General features: G+C 40.0%; 1 protein-coding gene across 2 annotated transcripts; it reads left to right on the top strand.

The window, feature by feature from the left end:
• Positions 1-226: 226 nt before the first annotated feature.
• Positions 227-10754, top strand: LOC127430126 (FMR1-interacting protein NUFIP2-like). 2 transcript variants are annotated; one of them, XM_051679632.1, is made up of 4 exons: positions 227-459; positions 3620-5347; positions 6058-6090; positions 6239-10754. In XM_051679632.1, exons 1-4 carry the CDS (start codon positions 315-317, stop codon positions 6289-6291), a joined length of 1959 nt encoding a protein of 652 aa, XP_051535592.1. In that variant the 5' UTR covers positions 227-314; the 3' UTR covers positions 6292-10754. The 2 variants fall into 2 exon arrangements, with proteins under 2 accessions (XP_051535592.1, XP_051535593.1); XM_051679633.1 differs by having other exon boundaries at positions 388-525.
• The last annotated feature ends 208 nt before the right edge of the window (positions 10755-10962 follow it).

Below are 10962 nucleotides of genomic sequence, written 5' to 3'. Positions count from 1 at the left end.
GTTTCTGCCTCCACATTAAACATCTGAGGTGTACCAAAACTGCACGAATGTACTCAGCTGTTATATTGGGTTATATTTACTTCCAACATGCAGGTCTGACACAGCACTGGGGTGATTTCATGAGTTTGCGTGATTGCTTCCTGTGGCCTTGACTGGGAAGCATCCACGCCTTGTATCAGAGTCGCACGAAACACCGCCCGCCTCTCACTCGCTGGCAGCCCCCAAACGCAGGCGGTGATTGGGCAGTGCAAATGTCTCAACTCCCCTAGTCCACCGAGCACCGGTTGAGCACATTCTGTCGCTTTTCCCGTTAAATGGAGGAACGTCCCTGCGAAGGGGCAATCGGAATATATGTCAGTCATGGAGCAGAGAACGGCCCTGATCGATCGAACATATCGTTAAACAATGATCAGAACCACTCTCAGTTCCAGAACGAGAAAACGCAGACGAAGAAAACAGGTTGGTAACCAGCAAAGCTCGTCGTTTTTTCTTCGAAGCTCTGTCAAGCTTCAAATACGCGTCTTGGTACGTTTATTTACATGAATGCAGCTGAAGTTATGTCATATGCTAAGTATGCTTTGCTGAGTGTAGTGTTTTAAATAGTTATATCCACTGTTAGCCTCGGAGCTAGCTAGCGTGTAGGGGCATTGACCTTGTGCACCGGTCTCTCAACGCACTAGTTTCCTTGTTACACATTTCCTTAACTTGAAAACTCGTTTTCAAGCGTAACACTGAGTTTCGTTCGTTTTTAAGACGGCTGATGCGTTCATCAGAGTCTCGTGTAGCCTGTTAGCTCTGCCCCATCGCTGCCACAGCAACATGAACCGGCTCCTGTGGAATGTTCCTGTGCTCGTAGCTTAAGCCTGTTCTGTTATTTCCTGTCCGCCATGATGGACGGCCAAATCTCCCAAACTTAAACCGCTGTCCGTTTCTCTTACAAACCGAACACTTTTGTTACACAGTTTGGCCAAGTGTCTTTAATATAGTCAGCCCTTTAAGCTTTGCCGTCAAAGTCACTAAAATGTTGTCTGCGAGGGTGTCTGTGTGGCCGGTGCCGTCGAAACGGGGCCTATTGCTCTCGTGTCACTATCTGACAGTCATGTGAGTGGGCCTGGCAGTGACTGGGCTCGCGCTTACCGCCGTTTGACTGTCGGAACTCAGAAGAACCGAGTGGCCCGAATAGAACGCGTAGGAAAATTCTATAAGCTCAGGAATACCAACGGTGGAATTGGAACGCACCGGGAAATTCTATAACCGACAAAACGCATCCCGTTCCAGTTTAGATTGACTAAGTCTGTTGTTGAAAATTCCATCTCTGTTACTGTCTTCTCAGAACAGATATTCGTGTATTTGTAACGTCCAATATTAGAATGGTCCATGTGTGCAAAATCGGCTCATGGCGTTTCAGGATGAATGCTGACAACTCTCGTGGAACTCACGCGTGTTATTTTTTAACATATGCCGATATGTGGAAAAGCACCAAAACCCTAGTGTAGTGTTAACTTACACTTGAAGAACTTTTGATAGCTCTGTCAGCATTAACGCGGCTATTGTGGCATATAAACTGATCTCAACAGTATACCGTTGTGTGTCGCCTAAACTGTCCACATTCTATCTATAAAAGAGGCTAACTCGTTTTACGGTTCCCTCTTAACGTATTTTTAAAAGTCATCTCTTTAAAATAGGAATAATGTAAAGACGACCACAACTGCCTTAGGCTAATAATACAGGCTGCCCACTTAGCTTGCTAGCTAGCTGATGACTTAGCCGGTTTGTTTACCGAACAAAAATCACGGGTAGACTTAAATAGATTTAAACCTGAGAGTAATATTCGTGGGTGGGAAATATACGTTTTCTAGCCAAGCCTGTGTTAGATATAGCTGTGGGCCAGATATTACATTTAAAGCTTGTTTTTGTGTATCATGAAGACTGCAAAGGAGTATGTTGTACACGTCGGTATAGTGTTTTTCGATGTCATTCTCAAACATTGAGTTGGCATTAACATTACTAGTCATTTTTTGTTAAGTATTTTCATGCAATATAATTGTAATACGGACTACAGTGCTATCGTTATTGTGCTTAACTGATATCCTCGTCAAATACTTCTACTAACTGGCGCTTTCTTACACAAATTAGAGCTACTATCACATGTTAAAAGGGTTGTCAAGCATATCGACTCGTGAAACACTGTGTTTGTTTTATTTCTGCAATTTAAAACGTGTTTGCCAATGCTGAGGAACTACCCAAATATGACTGAGTACTCCATTTTGACACGTCATACCTCCGGTTAAAAATAGGGCGATGTTCAACCCTCCGGTGAAAACACACTTACATGGGGTACTCTTTACGCCTAATATTCTTAGGGCAGAGGTCGTACAGGTCCGTGTCAGAGTTCAAACTGTTTTTACCGCATTGAATTTATTCCTCTGATCATTTGGGTGTTATTTGGCCACTGCCCTGCTGCTTTGTTGTCTTAACCTTTTTACATATACTGTACAAAGTCAGATTTTCTCCTGTGTAAATTAAATGTAATCTGTATACACTTACCAGTCTAACAGAATGGTTTTGTTTCTTATGCCAGTCTTAAGTTCCTTTGAGGACATTCCTTGGGCTACCATAAATAGTTTCTATAGAAATAATTTGTTATGCGCACTTGCCGGACAAAGAAGGTCAACAAGGCATTTTACTGCTGCTACATTTAATCCCTTTCACTAATTCATTTAAAATGTATCAAACATAAACACAGTGACCCTGAAATGTATTTTTTGACTTAAAATATGTGTTACATTGCATTAGATAACAAAATATCAAGAATATGTGGCATTTGCAAAAAAAGAAAAACAAAAGATACTAGAGCTTTTCATAGTGCTGACTTTACTTTTGAGTCATTCTTGGAATTTCTTTAAACAAACTTGCCCCAAAGTGATTTTTAGTGGATGAAGAGAGTTCACCTTAAATTCACATAGGTGTCCAAGCAGTATATCCACAGGAGTTCCACAAAGTTGAATTTTAAGTTATCACAGTATCAATGGACATGTTACAAAAGTTTTGACAACCAGTGAGAGACAAAATACAATTTAATGGTTGACATCATATAGATTGCTTAATAATTTGAAATCTAACAAATATCTTTTTGTGAATTTTGTACTGTATTTAAACAGTATGACAGTTGATTTGACATTTTGTCATATAATGCAAATACTAGTTTCTAGTTAAGTCTAGATTCACTATATTGGCAAAGATTGTTTTTTATACATTTACACTACTTTCAGATATGGAATAGTGATGATGGCTATTAAATCACAGATTTTCAGTCAGATGTGTAATTTGAACAGGTTTTAATTTAAAGGAAATAAGTTGCCCCACATGTTTTTTTGTGTGTGTGAGTTTCAGGAGTGAGCCAGTCATCCACATAACCCTGGCTTGCTTTCATTAAACATACCTAGTCTAAATATTCCTCAATCTTATACAAATATTGACTAGACATGACCCGTTCCCTTACTGAAACTTGAGCTCTGATCTGTACATTTGCAAAGCATTTTTGGCCAAGTGGATCAGTTGATGTAGATTTGTGGTTTGTATTCTGTTTATGTATTGATTGTGTCTCTTCTATACACAGAAAATGGCAAAATAAATGGAACTCTGAAGGAGGGAGAGGTGACTCCCACTTCCTTTAACTTAGACAGCTCCTCGCACCCTGCAAACAGCAATGGCGACAGACACCTGGTAGAAATCAAATTGAAACAGAAGCCCACTCGACGGGCCTTCGTCACTGACTCAACAGGAGACAGAAAAGGTAGAAAGACTAGCAGAAACAGTATGGACTTAAAAAATGACAAGTCCTCAGAGCTGAACACACTTGAGGGCAAAAAAGAGGCTTTAGCTGCTCTGAATGGTGTGGTGTCACTCAATTCTGTACCACTTACCAACGGTTACACCTGCAAACCTGGAGCTGACAATGATGGCAGTGGCTCAGAGAGTGGATACACTACTCCAAAAAAGCGCCGGGCCCAAAGAAATGGCAAAGCTGGGGACAATGTGACTGCTTCTACCCAGGGAAAAGCCATGCAGCAGGGCGTCAAACAAGATCATGGGCCTGCGCCACCAGACTCAGCCGATAGAGCCACAGGCTCTCAGGTGGAGAGTGGCAGAGCTGGTTCAAAAGGAGAAGGCAATCCTGGTTGCTATTTAAAAGTCAAGGAACCATCTGCACCTGCCACCCCACCTCCTCTGCCAGCGGCTGGGCTTCAGCGTAAGAACTCTGACAGCAAAGCAGCTGGCAAAAAGTTTGAGGAACGTTCCAGCAAGGTTAAGGTGACTGCATCCACCAAAGAGGACTCATGGACCTTGTTCAAGCCTCCTCCTGTCTTTCCTGTGGACAATAGTAGCGCTAAGATTGTGCCTAAGATCAGTTATGCAAGCAAAGTGAAGGAGAACCTCAATAAGACTGCCCAAGCTGGCGGGGAGGCTCTCAATCCAGCTCCCCAGTTGTCTGGGAGACCGCCACAGGTCCCGATGTCTGCAGTGAAAACCATCACCTCGGCTAGTTTTACCAATGGTCCCCTGATGGGGGATGGGAATGGCTGTCCCCTGCCTGGACTCCATTTCAGCTCAACAGCAAGCACTGGTCCTCTTCTGGTGTCCCCAGCTGTTGCTACTGAGAATGTAGCATCTCCCGCTGGCAGTGGCACTACAGCCACTGGAAGTTCCACCACCTCTTTGGCTGAGCCTAGGAAATCCAGCCTGTTTGTTTACCCCGTTAACCCCTCCAATATGCAACTTTCGCTCCCAAGTGGCCGCCAAGCCGATCCTCCTGCTGCTTCGACAAATCAGAAGTCTCTGGGGGACATTTTTCAGAATCAGTGGGGCTTGTCCTTTATCAATGAGCCGAATGCTGGACCAGAGGGAGTGGCTTGTCGCTCAAATGGAAAGGACATGCCGGTGGAAATTATCTTTCAGGGAGGCTGTCCTGCCACAGTGGCCACTCAAACTTCCTGTACTTCTCAGAGACTGGAACAGCCACCCTTCCCCAAGGCTCACAAGCCAGACAAACGGACTAATGTTCAGAATCTGAGTAAAGGTGTGAATAGCGGTGCCCCTGTGGCAAGCGGATCCGTACCCGAGACTTCTGTCCTCAGCCTGGATGCCCAGAGAGATGAGGCGGAGGTTCATGGTGCAATAGTGTTTTGTTCTTCCTATAAGGACATTTGTGCCGAGCTGCCTCCCACCTCCCCAGCTGCACCTAAGGTGGCTTTGGCCAAGGACCAGGGCCATACTAAGGGCTTTGACAGGAGGTCTAGTTGGGGGTCGTTTGATCTAAAAGCTGCTGTAATTTATCACACTAAAGGTAACTCACTATTATCTTGTTTCAAAGTACCGTTTCACTACAAATTACCTTTTCATTGATTTCACATATTCAGTAGTATTCAAGTAATCAGTTAAGGCTAAGGTATTCTTAATTTTTGTACATGCCATTCGTACAAAAAATGGTTAAGCGCTTAGCCTTTCAAAGTGTAATCTTTTGACCGTGAGCTCCGCTCAGACAATGCGTTTGATGCATGCGCACTGTGACTGCTTTGTGATACTCTTTTAGCACAGTAAATGCCAAGCGCATGAGTGATGACACAAGAACACGGACTGCACTAAAAACTAGGCTGCATGTGGACAGTCACGCTGTGCGTGAGATGTACCAGCATGCGGAAAACCGAAGTATACTTTGGCCTTTAGTGTGCTGCAGATAAATATTTTACTCTAGATCATAAGAGTGGGTTTAATTTCCTTATTCTTCTCAAATTAGCAATTGAAGGATGTTACTCTTGCATGCAAGAAATTATGTCGTAGGACACTGAATTTAAATATTATGTCTTTGTGGTTATATAAAGAAGTTAAAAATGGCAGTATTTGAAGCTTTTTATATTTGAGTTGAAACGAATCAGTCTTTTGGCTGTACTTCTTTCAAGTCAAACGGAAACAGCAGAGACAGAAAGGTACTGACAAATCATTGCTGTATTTGGATATTTGAACTTTCACTGAACTTCCCTATTGCTCTTTTTACAGAAATGGATTATATTTTGAATTTGCAAAAACAAGGTAAGCTTCCATTTACCTCTAGTGTCTGTTGTGAAAGTGTTATTGAAATCTTAACTTCCTTAAGTTTGTTGTTTCATCTGTTGTTTTTAGAGTTTGCTTTTTACCAAACAGCTTTTTTAAATCACACCTGCATTCACCTTTCCTGTAGATCCAAATCGAGTAGTCCTCTACAGCGAGTCATGGGACGGACCTGCTCAGTGAGGCTGCGCCTGGAAACTATATCTCAGCTGAACTCTGCTGCAAAAGATGTGCTTGAGGAACATGGCTGCTGCCTTTGAACATCCTGATTCAGAACTAATCCAATCTTAAGATGGTTTAGAAAGGGCCTTGTTACGAGTCAGCAGTCAAGGCTATGTGCAAAGGACAAGAGTGCGCTTACAAAAACGGGTTAGCTGGTTTTAGAATATTAGAATGGAAGTACCGGAGATGTTGAACTCGACTCTAATGCGGACTAGTGGATATATTGCTGAAGACAATTCAAATGACTTTGGAGACATATAACTCATGTCAAACACTCATGATAACCCTGTCATGACATTTGTTTGGGCAGGAACTTCTCCTTTAAGTACTCGTGGACCTAAAGAGAGCTGTCTTCATCTCCAACCTCCTGGGGAAGAGGATGTATCAAACTCAAAGTGGTCTTGTGTGCATACACATTGAATTCATTTTGGCACAGAACAGAAGGCATAAACCTCGAGTGTTGCTCTCCAGTGAAATAACATACTGTGGCCAGAGAAATAACATACTGTGGCCAGAGGAACTACATTGCTTTTTTGTCATTCAGGGGATTAAAGCTCCATATATGTCTGTGTTGGGGTGGGGGGTTTGGGTAAATTCAAGGCTATGGGATTAATAATTGTCTAATTTAATTTCTGGACAAGATTGGGTCAGTCTTGTTAGTGACGCATCTTCTGTTTTGTTTTTTCTTCTTTTCCTTTTTATTGAAATACTTCAAAACTCCCAGGGCAGGTTAAGAGGTACACTTCGATTAGGAAACTGTACGCCCTGTAGTATGCATGTGCAGTATGCTGCTCTGTGCATCTTCTTTTGGAAGAATTCAAAGTGCTATCGTTCAATAGTCTTATCGTCGTCTCTTCACGCCTCTGTCACCTTACAGCCGTTCCAGTCTCATTGTGTGAGAGTGTGTAAACTGAGGACAGAGAGTGCGATAAAATCTTTTATCTTGAGTGTTTTATGTTTTTAATTTTAAATAGTAATAAGAACCCAGAGAACTAATCGCTAAGGTGTGCCACACGTTACAGTTGCTTTAGCTACAACGCGAATAGGTACATCACAGATATTTTAGTTCCTAGAGGGATTCTGCTCTACCTTCGGTTTAGTTTGATGAAGCTGCTCTTCTAGTTAGGGTTTTATTTTTGCCCAGAAAGGCAGTAGTAACTACTGTGTTGTGGAGGGGATTCCTTTTGGACTAACCACAATTTAGGAGAACCCAGAGAGCAGTTGCTGGTGAAAGATCCAGCCTTTATGTTTTACTCCAGAGACTAGAAGTCCCATCATCTATGCTTAGCTATGTACTGAGCACCACAGTCATCCAGTCACACTTAATGGAGTTTGGTTTATGGATTGATTAATTTTCTTGTATGTTTTTTCTCTCTTTTGATCTTTTTTTTTATTTTATTTTTTTAACCTGGTTTCCAGCATATTGGTTAAATGCTTGCTAAATCACATATGAGCCTCATCAATAGAACCGCTGTTGACAGGAATTCTGCCATCTTGTAAATGTTCTCAATCTAATGTCAGAAAATGCATTCTAACCTTAAAGGGATAGTTCACCCAAAAATTCTCTCATGATTTACTCACCCTCCTTGCATCCCAGATGTGTATGACTTTCTTCTGCAGAACACAAATTAAGATTTTTAAAAGAATATTTCAGCTCTGTAGGTCCTCACAATGGATGTGAAGGGGTGCCAACATTTTAAAGCTCCAAAATCCACATAAAGGGAGCATAAAAGTAATCCATATGACTCCAGTGGTTAAATCCACGTGTTCAGACACAATATGATAGGTGTGGGTGAGTCATTTTTATCATAAATTCTCCTCTCTGGCCAGTAAGGCGCGATATGGAGAATTCAAATTAAGAATTTGAATCGCCAAAAACAGAAGAATGGGAAAGTGAAACTGAAGTGGAGATTGACTGAGCAGGGAGGAAAATGTACAGTTTAAAAAAAAAAAGACTTAAATATTGATATGTTTCTCACCCTCACCTATCATATATTTTCAGAAGACATTGATTTAACCACTGGAGTCATCTGGAGCACTTTTATATTGCCCTTATGTGGATTTTGGAGCTTCAAAGTTTTGGCACCCATTCAGTTGCATTGTATGGAACTACAGAGCTGAAATATTCTTCTAAAAATCTTAATTTGTGTTCAGCAGATGAAAGAAAGTCATACACATCTGGGATGGCATGAGGGTGGGTAAATGATGAGAGAATTTTCATTTTTGGTTGAACTATTCCTTTAAGTCTATCCTGTTTTGTCATTTCACAAATAATTGATTTCTACATAAAAATCAGTAGCACTTTATTTTTATGTTCTTGAATTGTATTTCCTTAAACATTGGCATATCAGTACATATTTAACAATTAATCATAGGCTACTAACTTTAACCTCTACCTAAGGACTGCCAGTCCAAAAGAAAATTAAAAAAAAAAGTGGACAAAAAAAAAGTAAAAAGAAAGAAAATAAAAAGACACTCAGGTAGAATTAGGGCAGTGTTCTTCTAACAAAAATGCACCAACAGTGTTATTGCCAAAAATGAAAAGAACATCCTATGTTTGTACCAGCTGTTTTTTTTTTAATTTTTTTTTTAATTTAATTTTATTTATTTTTTTACTTTGAGGGAGCTGAATTAAGTGAAAGCCAAGCTTGCATAACTTTACAGGCATCATTTGGCATCAAAGTTTTCTGTACATAACCATGAGACACTGCCAAGTGAAAAGATGTATGTACCCGTGGAAAACATAAACCACACTACATATTTGTATGTCATTCCCTTGCAAGGTTTTTTTCTTCTTTTTTTTTTTTTTTTTTTCTTTTCTGGTTCAGGTTTCATAAAGTGCATGCAAAGGTTTCCAATGTGGTCAAAATTTGCTTCTGCTGATGAAACCTGGGAGGTGTTGTTATAGTTCTTGATCGAGTTTCTGTTCTTGAGGTATCCAAAGTAACCGTCTGTTCAGTGCATCGGTTCAAAAGATACTTCAAAAGCTTCAGTGTCATCATTGGTAAAAGTTTACCCAAAAGCGAAAATTGTCACCATTTACTCATTACTTTTTTCTATAGAACACAAGTAGATGCATGTTAGAAATTATGTCAGTCTCTGTCTCCATTCATTTTCATTGCAGCTTTTTTTTTTTCATACAGTGAAAGTGAACGGTGACAGACTAACATGCGTCCTTTCATTTCATGTTCCACAGTGGAAAAAAGTCATATGTGTTTGGAACAATGATGACAGTTTTCATTTTTGGGTGAACTTTCCCTTTAAACTTTGTGCTGAAACACAAGTTCACTGAGATACAAGGTTTTTAAATTTTGCTTCATCTTCTCTAATTCCGTTTGGATTCCACTTAAAAGCAGCTTTGTGCAATGTAGAGAAATCTGCAATGATAATTTGCTTATTTCTTGGCTTTTTAGATGTGCATCTCTTTGTGGCTTCTCGAGTTTTTATTTTAGTTATCTTAATATTGTCTATAAACAGTTCATATAGAGCATGGATAATAGAGCATGGATAATTTTTTTTATCCAAGGGATTTGCTTAAGGAGTTACTGATGTAGGCATAATTTATAACAATCTGTTAATTAATTACATTAATTTAATTATGAAATACCTCTGTGAAAATGATGCAATGTTCCGGTATCCCTATCTCCTTATCTGTCAGTCATGACCCGTTGTACACCCTGTCAACAGAACTGTACCAGGGCTTTGTTCAACACTAAACTCCACGGGTCAGATGCACATATAGAGGTTCTATGCACAGAATGCTAATAGAACTAAGTTTATATTTTGGGGGGTTGCACACTAGCTTAATTCAAATAAGCACTTACTACCCTACAAATGATATAATTGCAATATAAATTATTTACATCAATCTTAAAATATATCATTCAGCTCCCCTTATCTAGTATATAAAGCAATGAGAGCACGTACAGGTGGGAGAACAGTATAGATTAAATGATATGTTTGATTGTGGAACCTGTACCAAGAAAATGCATTGTTGGTGTATTCAAATTTCATGTGTTTTATTGACGTGTGAATGAGGTTTCTTGTCCTGTCCTGACAATTTAATACTGTTTTTGCGTGTGGATGCATATGTGTTTGTGTGCATGTGTATCTGTCTTCATCCATACGCTCGATTATATGCAAAGTTAATATTGCAAACTTTTCAAGTTCAGGGTGCCTGTGTTAAGTGATATATTAAACGGAATCACATCAGAACACGAATAACTCTTGCTTTTCCTTTACCCTTCCACACCCCCCAATCTCCCCCAACAATCTTCAGTTGTGCCATGTTTTGACTGTTAAAAGTTTGAATTAATATTTCATTTTTATGTTGATCTCTCTGAATTTCCAACAGTGGACATGAAGAGGGGGTTACATGCTGTCTCAAGAATCTTTGTCACTGCTAATAAACTTGTTCAAAAGCATCCTGTTTCCTTAGTGTTTTGAGTTTTTGTTTTGCCAACCTCTATTAATCTTTAAATGCATGGGTGTTTCGCCAAACACCTCAGTCATGTATATCTGTCACAGATGGATCTACAAAATGCCCAGATAGTGTCAAATTTTCAAAACATTTTTGATAAGTTGAAAATAGAATACTGCATATTCCTGTATATTTTGATGTTTTATTTTTCA

This window comes from Myxocyprinus asiaticus, chromosome 39 (genome assembly GCF_019703515.2).
Source record: "Myxocyprinus asiaticus isolate MX2 ecotype Aquarium Trade chromosome 39, UBuf_Myxa_2, whole genome shotgun sequence".
NCBI lineage: Eukaryota > Metazoa > Chordata > Actinopteri > Cypriniformes > Catostomidae > Myxocyprinus > Myxocyprinus asiaticus.
Note: the sequence above shows the minus strand (reverse complement) of the source record. Positions and strands in the feature narration are given on the sequence as shown.

What these genes read in the sequence shown, in the direction of transcription:
- LOC127430126 (XM_051679632.1), top strand. Translation starts at nt 315, where the DNA reads ATGGAGGAACGTCCCTGCGAAGGGGCAATCGGAATATATGTCAGTCAT. An exon ending in AACGCAGACGAAGAAAACAG is followed by an intron (nt 460 to 3,619) that starts GTTGGTAACCAG and finishes TTCTATACACAG; the next exon opens with AAAATGGCAAAATAAATGGA. An exon ending in TGTAATTTATCACACTAAAG is followed by an intron (nt 5,348 to 6,057) that starts GTAACTCACTAT and finishes CTCTTTTTACAG; the next exon opens with AAATGGATTATATTTTGAAT.